Here is a 20,850-nt window from a genome sequence, read left to right as displayed (position 1 = left end):
CTGAATCTAATTTTGAATCTAAAATCGTTACCTGTAAAACACTAATCAGTATGATTTGATCAATACTGCAAACTATTTACACTCTTAAAAAGGAAGGATGCAATATTGTCATAAGAGACAACTAATCACGACTATGAGTCCTACGAAAGTCCAATCAAGCGCACAATACACACACATGGTGGTGAACACGCATAACCTGCTCTAAGAACTTAACCAGGCAACTGAATAACGCTTTCTTAAAATAAAGTGGAGAAAAAGACCAAGTTAGTATAGCATGCTGTCAAGTAACAAGACATATTTATAACTACTTTACGGTCTCTCTCTCTGTTAGAGCAAATCTGATCGTGCGACATGTTTGCTTTAAAGGAAACGATTTGGTAACGTTACACGCCACGATCGCCGTTCGGTGATCAGGGGGGGGGGGGGGCATTTCATGAAGGAACTTGTCGGATAAAATATCTGACAAGTCAATTATATCCGACAAGTTCAGAGAGACCAGCCAATCAGACTCAAGAATTTCTCAAAACTTGTCGGATATAATTGACTTGTCGGACATTTTATCCGACAAGTTCCTTCATGAAATGCCCCCCTGATGTCGTGCTACAGCCAGCTGATGCCTGCCGTCTGTCAGCCCCTTGCAATTTATATCATATCCGCACGAACTTGGATACAAAAATGATAAAATCTGAGTAATCTAAAAGCTACTGTCGAGTGTTTGATAAGCACCATCGTTTACTCTGTCGGTTGTCGCGGCAAGGGCAGAAGAAACTTGACGACTTCGACCTCAGACGCTTGCCCGCCGCTGTGGCGGCTCGCGGCGTCCGTGGACCTGGCCAACCACGCCCCTTCCTGGTTCTTTAGAGTGTCGCCGGACGGGTCGGCCCAGGATTCCCAACTCTGCTGCGCCCATCTCTTCTCCATCAGGTTGCCGGTTCTGTCGCAGACCTTCATGCATTTGGTCAGCAGCTTTCTGGCCTGCCGGCTGTTCCCCTGCAGGATGTGGTAGTAGGCTCTCAGATGCAACAGCCTCGGCAGGAAGACCGGGAACCACTGGACCTCCACTTTGAGGCGATCCAGGACCTGAACGCAAGACAAGAGTATCGCTGCCAGTGATCACTTGCAGGGGAATGATAGCCACATAAATATGCGAATTAAGTGAATGCATCAATATTAGTAGAATACCTCATAGAAAGTACAGCAGTATGTGACGTCACAGCAGGACAATGGTATGATGTAAATATTAAGAAACTTCCTCAAAATTTTATTTGTTATTAAAAATACACACGCCCTCGACATGTTGCAGACACGTGTTAAGGGTAACATAATCCCCCTGCTTTCTGAAAGAGGTAAGTCAAGAGCTCTTTCGTTATACTAGAAAAATGAAAATATGTTGAATTCACTTCACATTTCTCCATATTACTGTTCTTTATTTTAATAATTCATAACTTTTGAACGGATTGTCCGATTTTCTTCAAAGTTCACTGAAGTGTCTTGATTTTGCTGCGTTCACTCAATCCACAAATATCTATAATTGGGTATCATACCCCTTTGAACCCATGTCCTCATCAAACACAGGTTGACCCCGAATCATATTCGACGATATTTCCCCGGGATACTTCCCCAGAATTATGAACAAATGAATGAATAGAAAAGTGAATTGATAAATAAATAAAATAATAAATACAGTGGTACATCTACTTTAGTTTATCAATGAGCCTGAGGAAATGGCGACATCGGGGTTGAGACATAGCACGCTATGTTGCGATGCCAGTTTTTATGTCAAATGAGTGGAAATAGGGAGAGTTTAGATTGCTAAAAACTAGAAATAATTAAGGCACACTGAAATTGAAGCAAGTTAATTGCCACTGCTATCATTGGATTCCCTTTTTAGCGCACCCAACATAGTAACTTAGGTGCAACACATAATGCCAGTGAAAATTATTGTACAGACTGATAATTACATCATGTGCAAACATAGCCGTACTGAGGAGTACGTAGATTATAGCCTCATGTGACTCCAGTAATTGTCATCAGCACTGACCAACCATGCAAACTGACAATCATTCTCACTTCTTTCGCCTGTGACCGCGACCGCTCCCTCGTGTTCTGGTAGGCGTTCTTGAGACAGTTGAAGTAGTTGACCAGGTGACACTCCGCCAGCTTGGTCAGACCCTGGATGGAGTAGAAGCACGACTTGTTGACCGGCATGACCACTTCCAGCGAAGACAGCCACTCGCAGGACGACTCAAAGCGACCGAGACGCGCGTACCTGGATGATTATAACAGACAGGTGTTTAGGGGTAGAAGACACATGTGCACTTTTTAACTGACATGTGACAAAATATGTAGGCATGTTTTATCTGTGAGACCAAATGTTTGTATTTTCTTTCCTATTCTTTGTATCGCTGAGATTCCCCCTCCCCCCCCCCTCCAAAAAAAAATAAAAAAAATAAAAATCTTACCATGACGGGCAGGCCTTGTGCAAACACCCTGCAGATGTTCTCGACATGTAAGCCTGTATACTGTACGCTATGATTATGGTAAAACAAAACCTTGATCGAACGTCCTGACTTTGTAAATCATTGTATCATGTGCTGTATGTATCATCTACCTTTTCTTTGTGTTCAAGTTCCATCTTTTCAATATTCCAGACAAATTCTCAGCGAATCATGAGAAGAGGCTACACAGAGAAATGGTGGGACTCACCACAAGGCCAGTGCTGCCATGACATGGAATCTCGGCATGTTGTTGATCGAGAAGGCTGGCTCTCCGGCCGCTTGGCGGCAGAACTGGATCAAGGTATCGTGGCGTTCCAACGAGATACCTGCACGCACATGAGTTCAAAGTTGGTTTATACTTTGTGATTGTTAAAAGTGGTCTCAACATAATTTAACAGTCTTTACTTCATGGGTTTGGTTTGATGTATTTTTGTCTATGAACAAATGAGAACTGCAAACCATGTTCAGATAAGATTCGATAGATAAATTTATGCAATGATAGAACAAAGGCAGATAACAAGAAACGTGCGGAAATTCATATTTGACATTGTTCTGTGGGATACGAGTATTGATATTGGTCACAAAATTACTAATGTATGTTAAATGAGTTGATGATGTCAGCATCACTACAAAACTAGTTTATTGGTTCACTGGTTTACATTCAACTCTTTGCAAGATTTCCCTTATTAGAATAAACTTCAAAAGAAGACATGAAATCCTTTCGCATCAAAGTTCCTTTCGCATCAAAGCATTTCACAGCTGGAATGATTAGGCAACATTTTTTGAGGTGTAAGTGTCTTATGTTATCATGACAGATAGTGTCAGCGGTGATCGCGAAAACAGAAAAAAAAAATTGATTGTTTTTTTTTTTAATTCTATTTTGAAAGGACATTTCCTCTTTCCACTGAACTTTTGATTACTATATCTTAATCAGGGAGTGTACTTTCTCTTTATAGCGGTTATGACACACAAAGCATATACCTCTTGTAAAAGTTTACTAGATTACAGTCGTCCCTCATTGCGTGACTGTAGTCTTAAAGGGATCATATAGTTTTGGTTGAGACTTAACATTAGGTTTATATCACTTTTTGGTGAGACAGTGAGAAACCTCTTATGAAATATGAAAGAGCATGTAATTCCAAGAGGGATTCAATGTTTCTTTGATGCAAATTGGTTTTGAAATGGCCGAGATATCCAAAACAGAGCGATCCTAATAAAGTGTGGGACCCACATTTTCTTCCGATCATTTTGTTTTACTTTGTTTTTGGATGTTTCAGCTAATCCAAACCCGATTTTTATAAAACAAGCTTTGAATTCCTCTTGCTCTGTACTATTTCATAAGTGTTTTCTTGGTATCTCGCAAAAAAAGTTAAAGCCCAATTTTCATCTCTACCAATACTGTACCATCCCTTTAACCACTTTTGTAACTTTACTTGTAAGCATTAAGCTAGCCTTAACAACAAACAACTTTACAACGCAAATGCACTCAATGATATCTTCCTTTCCTCATCAAATGCATCTTGATTAAACAAAGTGAGCTAAGTGTTATCGTTGCCTTCCCCTCCATCATCACGATTCGTCGTCGGCATCCATTCGACTTACCGGTTTCCATGACGAGGTCGATGCAGCCGTTGATGTAAAGCCCCTTGCCCATCACGTCTTCCTCCTCCGTGGCTGCGTATTCCAATTTCTGAAGCTTTTCGATGGCTGATGCAAATCTGGAGAAACAAGAATCCAAGGAGGGGGAAGGTAGGCTTATATGTGGATGTGATGGTAGGTTTTTGTCAGCGAAAACTTGAGTTATAGCAGGTTTGAGTTTTATTTTGTGTTTGTTTGTTCTTGTAAGTGGACTGATACTTGTGTTTTCATTGAGTGACATGTTCCATTGTGAATAGAAAAAAAAAAAACAAACAAACAAACCAGGCCCTAAATGCTGGTTTTTGATAGGGGCTAAAGCCTGTTTTGACATGTAATTTGTATGTCATGATATATGTCATGCTCTAGGGCCAGCAGTAAAACGGTAGGTCGAGGCATAGGTAACGTTTAGTGTACTGAGAAGTAAGTTACAACAGTTAGAAGTTACCGAAGCAACGACTGCAACATCAATGAATATCCACAGCCGAGTTGATACTTGCTGCCCAGATGCCGCCGTGGCAGCAGTTTCAGCAGGTTGAGTTTCTTGCATTCCTATTTAATGCGAAGCAACCATGCCGTGCGTTTCTATTAGTGGCCATACTACTGATGAGAATTTCACGGTATGTTGGATGAGCAGTAACGTGCATCTGCTTTACCTGCCAGCAACCATGAGCGCTCTGACGAGCATGGGGAGTACTTGGATTGCCATTTCATTGTCGTGAAGTTTTTCGGCGATCTTCAGCGCGCTGTAACCTATAAAAACAACAAAACAAAACAAAACAAAGAAACAAATAATGTACAAGCAGACACAAACTAAAAATGCGCCATGCACTCGCGCTGCGCAGTGGAAAATGTACCTGTAAAATTAGACTGTACCCGTTAGATTTTATTACAATAAAAATGCTGATTACGATGACGCTGACGCTGCATGGTAATGATTATTATAGTTTTAGCAGTAGGATTTGTGGCAGTACTATAGTCAATTGTCCTTCTACCGCTAATGCTGTTTCTACCATCACTACTATTACCACTCTCACCACCAGGGTCCCGTTGTATAACAAGTTGACATAATAGCAACTCTTGCTGCAATGAGCGTCATGGTAACGACAAGAATCTCACTTTCTAATTGGGTGTTGCTGCGGAAAGTTTCCAATTAAACAATAATCGAAATCCTACATTTTTTTAAATGAAATGGGACCCTGGTCACTGTACTCAAAGTGCTTTTCTGCATAATCAGAATCATATTCACATCTGCAATGTTTTTCACTGGCCTAACACTGGGGCACTGGTATTAACGAAAGTGCAGAGTGCAGGTATTTGGGGAACTGATGATTTTTACTTGACTTTTGACCCTTTTATAAGTTTATGCATTGAGTAATTTTCAAGGTATTGAGAAAAAGTATAATTTCAGTATCAAATGGGAAAATAGCATTATCTAAACCTGGCCTTTGACCTTTGACCTCACAGTTCCAAAGAGAATCACTGTTAGGTTGAACATGCATAAATATGTAATTTTCATGATGATACCTTGAGTTACTTTTGAGATATGGAGGAAAAAGTGCAATTCAGCACTTTCACTTGACTTTTGACCTTTTGACCTTTGACCTTTTGGCAAGAAACTTCCCACAGAATATATATTGGGTAATACATGCATAGGCCTACATCAAGTTAAAAAAAAACCCCAAACCTTCAGGCATTGCATAAATATAAGGAAAGTAGTGAAATTTTGAGGACTTGATCTTGACCTTTGACCCCCTGACCTTTGACCCATGACCCCAACTTCCCTAGATAATCACTGCCCATCGGTACAAGCATATATACCAAGTTCCATGAAGATACCTTGAACCATTTGCGAGATATGGAGAAAAACATGAAATTTCAATTTTTTTTTTCACAAAATAACCTGTGACCTTTGACCTTTGACCCTGTGACCCTAAAATCCACACAAAGTATCATCCCCCAAGGATATACCCTCATACCAAGTTTGATGTAAAACCACCACACGGTTCTTGAGATATCGACAAAAACAAAACGGGACGGACGGACGTACGGACGGACGTACGGACGGACGGACGGACGACCCGAAAACATAATGCCTCCGGCCACTTCGTTGCGGAGGCATAAAAAAAAAGAAGGAGAATAAAGAGCACGAAGAAGTGGGGAAGAAAGGTGATCCTTAAAAAGAAAAAAAAAAGAGCAAGAAGAAGAAAAGTGAGATGTTTCCCCTTTGCGCATTCTGCCCGCTGCAAACTTTCTTAGTCCATTACACACTAGCCTGAGATGTTTTCTCCACTCTCCCTTGTCATTCATGAAAGAGACTGTCTGCTAGAGAGGAGGAACCTCCGAAACAACATGACCGACGCATTACCTGTGTCTATGGCACCTTGGACGTTTCCATTGGCAAGTCTCGTCTTCGTGCTGACGTTGTAGAGATGACTGATGACGCCGAGCTCTCGGGCGCCCACCTCCGTCGGCGTGGAGACACATCTGTATGTAGGTATCGTTCGATTTGATATGATTCCTTTAATTCTCTGTACAACATTGCTTTAAAATATTATTGTTATGTATTTCGTTATTCAGTAATCATGTTCACACTATAAATTCATAGCTTCATCTGATCAATTAAGGTCACCCAAAACTTGAGGTGAACTAAAGACTTATACCGTATTTTTCTGTAAGTCAAGACTTGCTTTACTCAGACATTGTATCTAGCATCCTACTTTAAGAAACGATATGAGAATCGTATTGTTTCCACTGCCTTGGTCGACATAATTTATCCACAAGACGTGTGCTACTATGCGATGCTCTGCTGAAATTGTGAAACCAAGGGTACTTGAACTATAACAAACTGGAAATAAAGCACGAGTTAGAGCTGATTAATTTATAGATATTTCAGTTTTCTGCGATGCCCCTCCCCATTTCCAATCATTTCAAAATATGTCTCAACCACGTGGTCATTAAAAAATTAATCTTTCTTAACAAAGTTTGAAATATTGAATAGGTAAATATCCGTCATAATTAAGAGTTAATACGAAACCAGGATTAACACGATCATGTTGTCCTAAAACTAAAACTACGGAAGAACGCTTACCTCTCCATGGCCATCTTTTCATAGCGACGCCCAAGTTTCCGCCACTTGTACGCCTGGCACGTTTCCATCATGTTGCTGTAGGATCGTATGACCTGTCACGGTACAGTTTTCAAATAATCATATTTGTATGTCATGTACTATGATACATGAAACAACTCTTAGAAATCTCAAATTTAAAACGTCAAGTTTTCATGTGTTTGCTGCTTTTGTGAAAATTGACTGCTCTGTACTACAGAAAAACTTGCAAACTGTCATTTTCCAGAGAGTTCCTCTTTGTGATACTGATGGCGAAGTCCCTTTACAATGCAAAGCGAGCTTGAATCATGGAAAGTGGAATATGGTTTTTATCTATCCGGGGAAGTTCTTTCAGTGTAAACACGACTCTCCCCGATACCCCAGCATTGCCAAGTACCATTTCATACGCGTGGGTCAAAAGGGACAGATATTATAGGCTAGACATTTTATCCAGATATAAAAGAACTGGGCTCGATTTGAACCCCGTTTTCTTTTATAGAGCCTTATCCACTTGCACCACTAAGCAAACTAGCTGTTTCACCGACAAAATCACTCCAAGGATCAAATGTGAACATGCATACCGGGGTGCATGGCAATGCTAGACGTCATCGTAAAGATGATGTAGTCCCAAGGCATTCTTGGGGAGCAGTGAAACCACGACAGTAGAGGCTCTCCCGTATGTTGTTAATGTTCCAGTCGTTAAAATTTTCTAGCAAAATGAAAGAGCTCTTGACTCGCCTCTTTCAGAAAGTAGGGGGGGGGGGGAAATATTACGTCAGTAACAAGTCGAGTAAATGCGTAATTTTCATTAAAAAAAGCACACCGAATTTGTGGAATTCTCTTAATATTTTCTTCATATCGTTGTACATTACGTGACATCACAAATTTGTATTCTTCTCTTGCCGATATGGAAGCACTGGAACTATAAGAATTCATAACTTTTGAACGGATTGTCTCATTTTTCTCAAACTTTCTTAACTGTGTTCCACCAAGAAGATTGAAGCTCATTGGTTCTACTAATATTGCTTCATTTACTCAATTCACACACATATATGGGTGAACTTGTCCTTTGAATTGCGAGGTCTCTGCATGCTCACCTCACAAATGTCGTCGTTGGCTGCCTCGGCTCGGTTCACCTGCTGCACGGCGGCCAGCAGCGCCCTCATGTAGTCGCGGTTGTTTTCGTGGAAGTGCCAGATGTGCGAGAGGCAGCGCGCCTGCTCGTTGTACCGAGTCAAGTCGTCACAACTTCCGGAACGAAAAACAAACCCGAGATAAAAAACTTGAGTATGCGCCCCTTGAAAAAAAAAAAAAAGCAGCTTAAATAGGTAGTCCAAGGAAATGCTGAGAGATATAGATATCGCGCATTTTGATTATACTAGATTTATGGCAGATTGTGGTTTTCTTTTCTTGTTTCCTAAGCTGGACAAAGCTGCTGTAAGACCTCAATTTGCATCATGTCTTTATTCTCTCATTGAGTACATAATTATCGATAGTATGTGTACTGTTAAATGGCCTCCTGCTTTGCAGGTAATTCTTAGATGTGATATTGACAAATAACATGCAAATCATCTGATGACACAAGTGCTTTCGCCAAAGAAATTGAAGAATGATAACCGCTTTTAGTCAGGTTTGGTATCGATTGCCGAGAAAATTCGCAAAACAAACGATCACCGGTGTCATGATTATTTTGGTTTGTTGGTTGGTGAAAAAAAAACAACAACCCAACAAACACATGCTACTTTGCGAAGCCGAACAGGAGGATGATATTTGCTGCCATTTGTAATGATCAAGTACAATAATGAGCTAAAATGGAAAGAACGCGTTGCCACTGTGCTCTCTGGATATGTTGGCTGAAGTTTCTTTAGTGTTGTACAACTCTTGCGTTTTCGTATACATACCTGGCAGTACCGCGGCATCGTCGAGGGAAAGCTACATGGAAGAACTGACAGAAGGCCTCCGCCATGAGTTTGACCACGGTGCTGCTCCGCGAGGCCGGCTGGACCTTGCCGAGGATGACCAGAGCACGGTGGAAGTGTGGCATCGACTCGTCCACACGCCCCATGCGGAACATAGCCTGGATGGCAAAGCGTTGGGTAGGACTGTCATTCTGTTCGTCTGTATCCGTCCCCCTCCCCCTTTCTCTTTCTCCCCGTCTCTCACACTTTACAATCTTTCCTCTCCATCATTACACATGAATACTGGCATTAAGGTATAAAATTTGTCTTTTTCATTTGAAATCGTCCATGCAATGTATCATGATATCTATTGAACATTGAGTAACGAATATTCATTGAAAGTCAATATCATCGAACGGATATCAAACCATGACATCTGCTAAAACCGCGCTTCATTTCTTTTCTTTAACTCGAGGCCTTCTGAGGCTCCTTCAAAGTTTTTCGAGGTCCAGATACATGTGTAGACCAAATGCAAATTTTTCTCATCTTTATTTTGGGAAGACATAGCGGCCCAGTGGTTGAGAAGCACTGTGAGAGAATACGGATAAATAAGTCTATGACTGTGTCTTTGTTTGCTTTTTCTTGGATGAAATTATGAAGAAAATCGACTATAGCGGACCAACCTTTGTTTAACGTTGTGTGTGTTTTATGTGTTTTACAAGATGATTTTCGTTTGTTGTTTTGTTTTGGTTTGGTCGCATACCACTGAACTGAAACGTATTCTGAAATTCGAGGCAGTATCAAATTTAATCATCATCTTAAGAATGAAGCAGAGAATCATGGAGCTATAGGTCCTGTAAGGCAAACAAATAGGCAAGTGAAATGCAAATAAGGCACTTTTGTGATGAATAAAACATCCAAACATCACTAATAATACCACTTCTACCATGGTTGTCACTAACGTTGCCACCACCACCACAACCATCACCACCATTACCACCACCACTACCACGATTGCCACACCACCATTACTACCGTTACCACCACCACCACAACCATCACCACCATTACCACCACCACTACCACGATTGCCACACCACCATTACTACCGTTACAACCACCACTATTATCTACACCTATTACCATCAACAATACCATCACCACCACCATCACCACCATCACCACAATTACCACAATCACCATCACCACCATTACTACCATAACCATCTCCACCACCAACAGAAAAAGGACCACCAGCAACGGCAACGAGAAACTTTGCCTCACCTGCCCTATCATCCTCTCAATGAGGGCTCGCTCGTGGTTCCTGATAGTGATGTCTTTGGGCTCCTTGGGGTCCTCCGAGAGGGGTTTGTTGCCCTCATCCAGCTCCCGAATGAAGCTCAGGGCCTCGTTCAGGTAAGACAACGCCTGCAAGGGTGACCAATGAGGTGAGCGTGTTATCTCTCGATGAAAAATCGGTTATCGTCTGGTTTTACTTGGCCTCGCTTTTTCTTTTCATTTTTAATGTACACGATGTATATCAAATTTGAAATTTCTTCACCCTCTCATATTGATAAGCTCATGATAGTAGGAAAGTCTACTTAAATTTTCAATTCGTGCCTTGTAATTTAGTACATATGTAAGTGTTGCAGACAGTTGGAATGTAAATGTTAACGCACATCGAGAACTTAGCGCGTCTTCAGTTTCATTTGCTGAGTTTAAAATCGTTTTTATATTGAGAGCAATGTTTTAGCTATTGTTGTCTTTGTTGTTGTTGTTGTTGTTGCTGCTGCTGTTGCTGCTGTGAACTAGAACATCGCAGCACAACGTACCTGCATGTTATTGCCCGTAGCCACGGCTGCCGCGCCGGCTTCAAGCATAAAGTAGATCGTCTTCGCCGTGTTTCCCGCCGCTCTCCAGTGGCGCACGATTTGAGACAGGACGGAGTTGAGGATGTCGGCACAGACGCACTCCCTGAGATCCAAGCTCTCGCGTTCGGTGGATGCTTCGTGCTGGCTCGCCTCCACCTCCTTGTCGTTCTGATCAGACTTCCCATCGATGCTATGATAGAAAACATGCAGTTTGAGAAGAGAAAAGAAAGCATACTTTTGGCAGTTGAATAACTGACTTAAAGTATGTCACTCTAGCCATTTTTAAAATGTATGCGTAATGGGCAATATTGACAATTGCCTAATCCTTGTGTTTCGCTTTTATTTTGAGCAAGTTGATTATGAAAGCGATACCATGTACGTTTGCCCGTGTTTAACACTGTGTACATCTCAATTACTATGTTTTCCGATCTCGTAACGTAAGTCTTCATCCTCAGACACAATACACTACAAAAACATCGGTCACGTGAGCTGAAAGAACACGAGAGAGGGTTAGAGAGGGAGATAGGAAGAGAGAAGAGGGAAAGGGGGTTGGGAGGAGGGTGGAAGAAGGGGCCTTGTTCGCTCCAGGAAGAACTCCAGTAATACCTCACGGTCTATTCAGGGATACCAATTAGAATAAAACCGAGGGCATGAAATACATCTACATGAAGCTGCTTTGTACACGAAAAGGCATGGTTAACTTTCACACTACCATTATTGATTACAGGGCCTGACATCCTTGGGTCCATTACAGGACAGGATATTATTCAACCCATCACACATGCCAATATGCATACGCACACTGAACACGCACGTAAACAAGTTTATATACTTGACACCATCAACACCAACTACAAAACCAAAAGAGAGGAATCTGAATTAAAAAAACAAAAACAAAAGTCAGCTAACCTGATGATGCTAAGAGTACTGTCAACCGAGCCCTTGCGAAGACTGATGGTGTTGCGGCGCCCCATCCGGCATTCCACGGGCGCGACATCACTCTTCATATCTTCACCGTCGGACGCGTCTTCCTCGGGAGTCCCCTTTTTCTCCCCTCCCTCCTCCGCCACCTCCTCTTCGTCCACCTCCTTCTCCCCGTTCTCCTCGCTCAAGAGCAGCGGTCGCACGATGGACTGATTGCGTGACCGGAAGCCCTGGAGCACGCCACTTGCTCGATTGCCCGACTTTGAAGGCTCGTTTTCTGCAGGGAGGTATGGGATCACAACCGCAAATAATATTTCTCAGCTATCTCAGCGTTATTTTGGAATTATTTCTCTTACATCTGTAAATAGCTCCTGAGTACTACAAGATAGTCACAACAATTAACTTTACAAGTTATAATTTACAATAACGAAAACCGATAAACAGATATATTATGCTTGGTTTGTGCTTTCTTTTTTTAACTTGAGCTAGCTATAAATTCGACAGATTATGCGATGAAAATGGCAAAAATTGATTTGCACGAGAAAAGTGTTTTTTCCATATTTATGAGGGAAGTCTGACACTCTGAGTACGTTGGTAATGTGTCAACATGAGAAAACTTTCCGCGGTAATCAAGTTACCAGTACTGGTCTTTGTAGTTCCTGCGTTTGTGGTGCCGCCGGTCGATCCCGAATCTCCTGCGACGTTGAGGGCGGTCTGCGACGTCGAATTATCTTCCTCGCCGGTCTTCTTCTCTCCGGTCTCGCTGCCTTCGTCTCCGTCCGTCGCCAGCTCCTGATCGACGTGTCCGGGCAGGAAGTCTCCCCCGCCGCAGGAATCGCACCTGTGCGCGAAGGACTCGAGGTAGAGGGCGGAGAGCCGGTGCAGCTTTTTGCGCTGGTCCATCAGCAGCATCTCGTAGAGGGTTTCCTGCAGCAAGGCGCTGACGAACCGCAGGTTTCTAGACACGAATGGACACATATTTTCCTGTTAGTTTGTTTATTGACAGTTATTGTAGGAGTTTGAGTAGATGAAGAATATGTAAACACCACTCTCATCTTCAAGTTGACCTAACTCTACCGCATACTACATGACTTTGCCACAATTCAGCGGTCGTGCGACCCAGCAACCAGGAGTGTGACGTCATCAGCTTCGCCAGTTTTCAGTTGTGTGACTGGGTCGCAGTGTAGTGTACTTTCAGCCAATCACGTAACAGTTATATGCTGACGTCAGTATAGTCGTAAGTCTAGTTATATACGAAGTAGTCTGATCGCACAGTGTGCAGCGTCGAGTCGCGCGACTAGTCGTGCGACCGGTCGGACTGCGTAGTGCGCGGATTTTACTTAATGGAGATTTACACATACACACCTGATAGTAAAGGTTCATCAAAGTCAGAAAAAAGAGGCATGCAACTCATGATAATCTAAAGTTCATTTTATTCCGTGAAATTTTGTTTGCTTTATTTTTGTATTTTCTACATACTGTAAATGACAGTGAAATAACATACAAACTGAGGCGAATAAACATAGTTGCAAATGAGAAGGCGGGCCCATCATGTCTCCCATTGGTTTGTACCAAAATTACACTTTGTGCATATATGTATGTATGTATATATATATATATATATATATATATATATATATATATATATATATATATATATTATGCTTGGCAGTGTCTTAGAAAGCACACGTATAACCTGTTCTATCTCAAAAAGGCTATCTCATTGCTATGTGATGGTAATTAGAGACTGATTTGATGCAAAGGATGTCACTTCAACTATCACACTGATGAAAAGAAGTATTTCTTTTGAAGTTTTGAGCCCACGTTCATGGGAGACTTGGAAGGCGATGCCATTATCTCCTCGCTAATATTAGGTCATATGATTATTTGCGTTGAAAATGCATACGATGCCCCCGACAAGCCTTAGAAAGCATCGGCCAATTGTGATGAGAATGGTGCTTCATAATAAAGACATGCGTTTCATTCAGTCATCTTTCTCATTTCTAAGGTGCACACGTAATATAATACAACAAGCGATAGTGCAAAAACACCTTGTACATGTTCCGAATTTCAACATCTTCTTGATGATCAGTACATTGTACTGATTTTACCATAGCCCTATTTAGCTTGTGCCATGTTATACACATTGCATTGATTAGTATGTGCATGGAGCTTATACACCGCACATTGTATTGTAGCTCCATACTGTGGTCTGTGGTTATTACCTGCAGTTTGTGATGACAGACTGGACATTCAGCTCGGTGTCTAGACCATCGCAATAACACTCGGCCCTAGTTGTGATGCGGTAGCCGTGCCCATGTCTGGCCGATGCCAAAGAGAAAAAAAAAATAAACAGACCAATAAACAGAAGAAGAGCAAAGACATTCAGATGCAAATCAATTCTCTCTGCATAGCATGCCAACAGAAAGACGATTTCAGAGGTAGAAGAAAGTGCACGTCTACCTTAGTCCGTTCTTTGGTTATACATTCTGTCAATAGTTACCACTTCTGGATTGACAACTTACGAAGCAACAGCGTGTGTGCTCCTGATCTTGGAGTGAAAGTTGCCCTGGAAGGAGGAGGCACACTCGAAGATTCCCGCCAGCATCAGCTCGTGGACCGCGCGCCGGAGTAAGGCTTTCCGCCACACCGTGTTGTTGGGCAAAATGGCCTCCAGCATGCGGCGGGTGAACGTCATGCCCAGTACGGAGGCGCACTTGACGATGAGCTGCTGGGTGGGCTTCATGCGGTCGATGCGAGACACGATGATGCCTAGCAACACAATTGCAAATCGCAAAGAGTCAAATATTGCCATCAGAACAGGTAGAAAGTTTAGAGAAAATACAGAAAAAATGTGTTTAACAATTCTTGGGAGAAGTTATGTCGATTATGAAAATAATCTTATACACGTGTGAATAAGAACAGTTAGAAACTACGGTAGATTAAAAAAAAAATGTATTGAGTTTGCCGAATATTTATCAAATGAATCACATTGTAAAGATTGGTTACCAAAATTTCTTTTTAAGTTATATGTGCCCAATTTTACACAGTTTAAATGCAAAACGGGTCCATTCACAGAGAGGGAAAAAAGTGATATTCCATATTGATCTTCGCAGTAATTTAATGATTATACAGAATTGTTTCATTATCGTTTTATTCTCCATTTCTGTGAAAGTTCGTTTTATTATTTTTTTATATCCCCTTAGAACATTTTGTCTTGTATTTACTTATTTTGATGTATTACATTCTCACAGCAATTTCCTACATACGTATCACTTTATGAGCAATGGTTCATTTCTGTGTATTTCTACTTTGTAAACATGATAAGTTCAGCCTTTGGGCTGCAAATCATGCGTTGTTCTTCTTATAGGAAATAAACCATAACTTGAACTTGAGCTTGAACAATGCAATTTCATTCAAGATTTCGATTTTCATTCCGTTGAAAAGAATAGCATCTCATGAGAGTGATGAATATACCGCAATACATTGTACTGCATCACTATCACGTTCAATACGTTTCCTAATTCCTAGAGACATGTATGCTTGTATAATATAATGACTTCACAGTGGAGTACCTTTCATAGAATTGGGTATTTCCATGTCCTGTAGCTGCACTCCAGGAGCCACGATGCACACGACGCTGGCCCCTCGCTCGCCCTGCTCGTCGTCATCGATGCCTTGCGCCAGCTGCTGCAGTCGTCTCAACGTCTCGGCCGGTACGCTTATCGTCGGTCCAGACTGCTCATTTTTTTTTTTTTTTTTTTTTTTCAAATCAAGATCATCAATCATGGAGAAAATTAAATTAGAACGCAAGTGAAATATGAGTGGTCGAATCAAAACCACAAAACTAAAGTAATTATGACGATCACAATGACGATAATCATTATCATAGCAATGATTATGATGATGACGATGATGATGATGATGACGATGACGATGATGACGATGATGTAAAAAAGTACTGTTACGAAATACTAAAACCGCTCCTCCCATTGAAGCAATAATGTGGTGTTGAGGTGGTGATAAGTGGTATCACAACGATATTAATCTAAAGTTTTGATTCAAACACTCGTTTGTCAAATTTTAAAGTTCAGCCGATCACCAGGGGATGATTATGAATTGAAAAAAATCACAATTGCCATTAAATTTGGGCTTCTACGTCACAGACTGCTAGGTCTAGTTTATTTAGTAAATGACTTTTACACCTCATGTAGATCGTAGATCGGGATGACATTTTTTCTCTCCTTTACATCAACATTTCTGACTTCTGGTAAACAAAACAACAATGGCGCGTGAATTGCGTCACTGATGACGTAGGGGCACCTCACCTCATCGACGCTCGCCCTCCGACTTCTCGGTAGCCGTCCGGAGTAGCCGCTGCTGCTGCTCTCCCGTCGCTTCTGCAAGGCCGTTTGGTCGGGCGTGATCTGGCCGGTCAGCCGGGTGGCCTCCGGACTGCGGTGCGGAACTAGCTGGAGTTTGTCGCTGGAGAACATCTCCCGGATTAGCTGCTCGCACCAGGAAGCGATACCGTGGCTCTTCTCTTGGAGGATTCTAAAATAGCAAAATTGTACCCCCCCCCCCGAAAAAGAAAATACGGAGAAAGAAAAAAATCGGACATTGCCCAATACATATGATCTTAATACTTGTTAGTTGTGGGAACAAAATGGGTGGCAAGATCGTATCCCAAATCATTTACCACAGAAATATTGAATATGATAGATATGAAATGACAACGTCGCTAAACGAAATCATTTGGGTCACGTGTAAAACTACGCAGGGAAGAGATGGATTTTGTACTATCTTACACATGCAACGTCAAAGTTACATATCTATCATGAGGCTAACCATGTGACAACACTGAAACACATCAAAACGATACCAGTGGAATTCTCTAGAAATTATAGTCATCACACAGCTTTTATGATCCAAGGAACAGAGAACGCTTATTTTGAGCCAAGTGAATGAAACTGACATGACATGACATGAAACATTCAAACCGAACCGCAGACCTTCAATTGGAGAGTGTGAAGTCAATCATCCCTACCCTTCAGAATAATGCACATAAAACAGCTACAAGAAAGTAAGAAAACAAAATTAAATTCTTCCTAGACGAGCTTCACACCTCACGAGTTCCTGCGGCACCTGAACCACGTCCATCATCTGGCAGGCCAGAGCCGCCATGCAATCCTTGGCCAGCGGTCCCAGCTTGATGTGGTAGCAGTTACGGTTGCTAAGGACACCCATCGCCGTCTGGCACGGCTGGATGTCGGAGAAGGGCCGCATAGTGAGGAGAAGCACCGCCGACGAGTTCGCGGCTAGATGGGCCAGGAAGTGCCACGAGTCGTTGTCGATAAAGTGTGCGTCGTCTATTGCGAAGATCACGCACTGCTCCGACGTCGACTATGGGATGATACACATAGGAAAATAAAAGTAATGCGTTTACAAACGTTTCCCCAGATGTATGGAGCGTGCTACATCATCAGTCTATATATTTCGTCATTGCTGGACTTCATGGGGACCTTGATTCACAGGGAGCCCGCCGAGATAGACTGATAGACAGACAAATAATAGATATAGTAATAGAAGGGAGATTCAATGTTATTTCACAGGTGATTTTCAGGGTTATGTTCTGAGGTATTATAGACTGAGTCTCTCTCGAACTGACGCATCAAAGTATTGTAAGAGTCTGTTCGCAAAAACCGATAAGTCCATTTTTGAAAATTTTTAAGTACGGTCTCTGTCATAAAGTACAAAATAATACCTTTTAAATGATATATTGGTCACTACATAAAAAGGTACATTTTTGAAGTTATGATCAAAAGAAGCAAAATTTTTCTTATTATTCTCTTTATTTTTCTTGATCTTTAATCGCAAATATCCCCATTTGACAAATATGGACTTATCGGTTTTTGCGAACAAACTCTTCAAATATAGAGTGTATTCAAATCCCGAAGTCTGATTGGTTAAAGATCTCTAAGCTTTGCATAGAATGTTAGAAATTCAAGCTACATTTCAATTGTGACAAAGGAGTATATACGACCCCCCATTTGTGAGGAAATATGATAGGAATAAAAAGGAATAGTCACTGACATTGATCAACAGTGGGAAATATGTACTAGTTCTCTGGGCTGACAAGGGAAATGCATTGTACTGAGAATGTTGATTACAGAATTAAAAAAAGAACACACAAATGAAATTACCAAGAATATCAATGATTTGAAAGAAGTTAGCAGATATTATGAGACATCTATAATACTGGGCACACATGCGCAATTGCTGAATAGACAGATAGCAGTATACCTGATTTACAATCTTCACCAGCAGATTATGAAGTGCATTGGTTTGCTGCTCGCTGTTCATATGGAGACATCTCGGACTGATGGGAAACTGAAATTTTGTTCGAAGAAAGAAAAGATCAAATGACAAATCTAAAACGTACTAATATGAGGCCTAAATGGAAGATTTTATTACCAACAGAATTGTGTATGTTGGACTGAGTCAAAGCAGTGGATAAACTCTACCAGTACCAACCCATCCCACGTAGCAAGAATTAAAATGATACATTATGTTAATTACCAGCTTCATGTGCAAATTATCCCTCATTTAAGATGAAAGATATACACACTAACTTCCAATAAAATGGAAAGCATCTCAAAACATATAAAATGTGCGGATGCAGCAAGTGCCTATAAATCTGCAAAATTATCTTGATGCTTGAGGAAAATCGGAGAATACGTTTAAAATTTATCAATTTTGGTGTAGTCATCGTGCGCTACTCCTTGGATGAAAACTCCCGACAGCAATCTGTAATGTCAAGGCAGTAGATAGTTATGAATGGAATATAAAGGGACTTTCAAGAAAATTCAGTTTTCAAGGATATCGAAAAGGCATTTGATTTACCTCCAACAAAGGACATGGAAATTATTTTTTTATTTTGCCATTTTAACAAACCTTAATGGTACATGTAGGTTTAGGGAATATACACATTTCGTTTAAGAAAGAAGATTTGTAGCATTTGTGAAATCCATTGATTTGATGTTGGCCCAGTTTAAGACTTTTTATATCCGAGGACTATAACATCTACAAACCTTGAGCACGAGTAGGTCATTGAGGAGGCATAGATCCTCTCGCAGCTTCTCGTCCTTGACATGCTCGATGAGGGCGTGCTCCCTCTCCACGTGGCTTGCGCAGTCCTCCATCTCCAGTAGCATGGCAATGAGGAGTTTGACCACGTAGTACGGCGTGCCAGAGTCGTTCAGCGTAAGGGCTAGGGGGATTACCCTGAGAGAAAGAAGGCAGGGGGACGAAAGAGCGATTGGCGTCAACACCGTTGTCCAACGTAGGGGCATTGATATGTGAAAGACTGGATTGCTATGAGTTGATGATAGCAATGTCAACGATGGTGATGATGGTTATGTTTCCATGATCATAAGAAATGACAATGACAATTCAAATGATGATGTTTTTGACAATGAGGATATAATGATAATGACAACAATCATTACAACGCCATGACGATTGCTATTTGAAATACATTGTACCAACATAACTTTTATTACTACCACTAGGGTTATAATCAGAAGCGAGCTTTAAATCTGCGACGCGAACGCTATGACGACGCAATATCTAAAATAGGGTAGAACAATGGAAACAGCTGTCTTGCGCATGTGCAGAACATCGTTTTAGCCTAATAGCGTCATCTCTAGCGTTCGCGTTGCAGATCTAAATCTTAGTAGTATTACATACTAATGTATCTTCATGAAGATGATTACTGGCCCGTAACACGAAAAATGTCCATCCTCTTGTAGGGTCGGGAAATGAAAGAACGGTCTTGCATATTAACCAGTAACGACTAGTTCCGGTGACTTTGCACAATGATAAGACTCAGGTATACAAAGTAATATGAAATAAATTCGCCCTTTTTCCCCTCCATCCGCTCGACGTGAATTGAAGTTCCTCTCCTATCTATCAAGGACTACTGATTGAAAACAAAGATAAAGGTTGGAATACTGCCCATCCAATTATGTTTCTCCGACGTTATGGATTATCATTGGCGTTGAAGTGACAGGCTAATTATATTACGTCATGAACGACTTGGCAACGTTGGCGGCACGAATGCGTGCTGTTCGACGCGTGAGGTTGACGGTGTCTTACGTGTAGTCGTCCTTCAAGGCAGCCGTGATGGCCGCATCCAGCATGCGACTCTTCCCAATACCGGGGTCTCCCTGGAAGACGATGATGCGGCGATGCTCGCCTCGTTCCCGGTGCTGGCTGATGAGATCCAGCTCACGGAGGAATATTTCCATCTCCTTGGCGCGTCCTGCGCAGAGCGTGGTTAGAAAATAGAAAACATCGGAATTGATATGCCACTCTTCACAACCCCACATTTTCTATCCTCACACCATTTTATACAGTTACCCCTTTCTGTGGCAGGGATTTTGAACAGCGTGTACAACGCTATGGTGTTTTCTGCGCAAACTTGCACTCAAAAACACACAGAGGATTAAAGGGGACCTCCGGATGATTTTCATACTTTAACACCTGAACAACTATAAATTAGTGAAACCGAGTACAGAGTTTCTGAATTCATAGTGATTGGGATGAGAAATGAGAATGTTTCCAAAATTTATAACAAATTGCAGTGAACAAGGATGATGACATGGCAGCCTCACCATAAGAATGCATGAGTTGGGGCGCAAGGAAGCAGAACAAAAGAAGAAAGCATGCATAGATTCTTCACAGGTGTACTTGTTAAGCAGGGGGTATTGTAATGGAATTACACTGCTACATTTCTGAAGTATGTGAGGCTCTGATGTCATCAACACTGTTCAGTGTAATTTGTTTAAGATTTTCATTTTATTGGTTTCTCTGCTCAAGGGCAACAATAAATTACACGAATCTATATATGGAGCTGT

General features: G+C 41.5%; 1 protein-coding gene across 1 annotated transcript in view; it reads right to left on the bottom strand.

Annotated features, from left to right (window-relative positions):
- Positions 1–577: 577 nt before the first annotated feature.
- Positions 578–20,850, bottom strand: part of LOC140228446 (adenylate cyclase type 10-like) — a 48,300-nt gene continuing 28,027 nt past the window's right edge. The window contains exons 15-35 of the mRNA XM_072308665.1: positions 20,090–20,255; positions 19,024–19,216; positions 18,236–18,322; positions 17,058–17,335; positions 16,261–16,486; positions 15,508–15,670; positions 14,458–14,704; positions 14,158–14,253; positions 12,571–12,890; positions 11,918–12,209; positions 10,970–11,198; positions 10,422–10,565; positions 9,141–9,316; positions 8,337–8,487; positions 7,225–7,316; positions 6,502–6,620; positions 4,790–4,886; positions 4,101–4,216; positions 2,707–2,824; positions 2,071–2,269; positions 578–1,080 (exon numbers count right to left, since the gene is read on the bottom strand). Coding sequence (XP_072164766.1) covers positions 733–1,080; positions 2,071–2,269; positions 2,707–2,824; positions 4,101–4,216; positions 4,790–4,886; positions 6,502–6,620; positions 7,225–7,316; positions 8,337–8,487; positions 9,141–9,316; positions 10,422–10,565; positions 10,970–11,198; positions 11,918–12,209; positions 12,571–12,890; positions 14,158–14,253; positions 14,458–14,704; positions 15,508–15,670; positions 16,261–16,486; positions 17,058–17,335; positions 18,236–18,322; positions 19,024–19,216; positions 20,090–20,255 — 3,857 coding nt within the window. The 3' untranslated portion in view covers positions 578–732. The remainder of the gene's footprint in view (positions 1,081–2,070; positions 2,270–2,706; positions 2,825–4,100; positions 4,217–4,789; positions 4,887–6,501; positions 6,621–7,224; positions 7,317–8,336; positions 8,488–9,140; positions 9,317–10,421; positions 10,566–10,969; positions 11,199–11,917; positions 12,210–12,570; positions 12,891–14,157; positions 14,254–14,457; positions 14,705–15,507; positions 15,671–16,260; positions 16,487–17,057; positions 17,336–18,235; positions 18,323–19,023; positions 19,217–20,089; positions 20,256–20,850) is intronic.

The sequence above is a fragment of the Diadema setosum genome, chromosome 1, assembly GCF_964275005.1.
Source record: "Diadema setosum chromosome 1, eeDiaSeto1, whole genome shotgun sequence".
Classification (NCBI taxonomy): Eukaryota; Metazoa; Echinodermata; class Echinoidea; order Diadematoida; family Diadematidae; genus Diadema; species Diadema setosum.
This window is presented reverse-complemented; position numbering and strand designations above follow the sequence as displayed.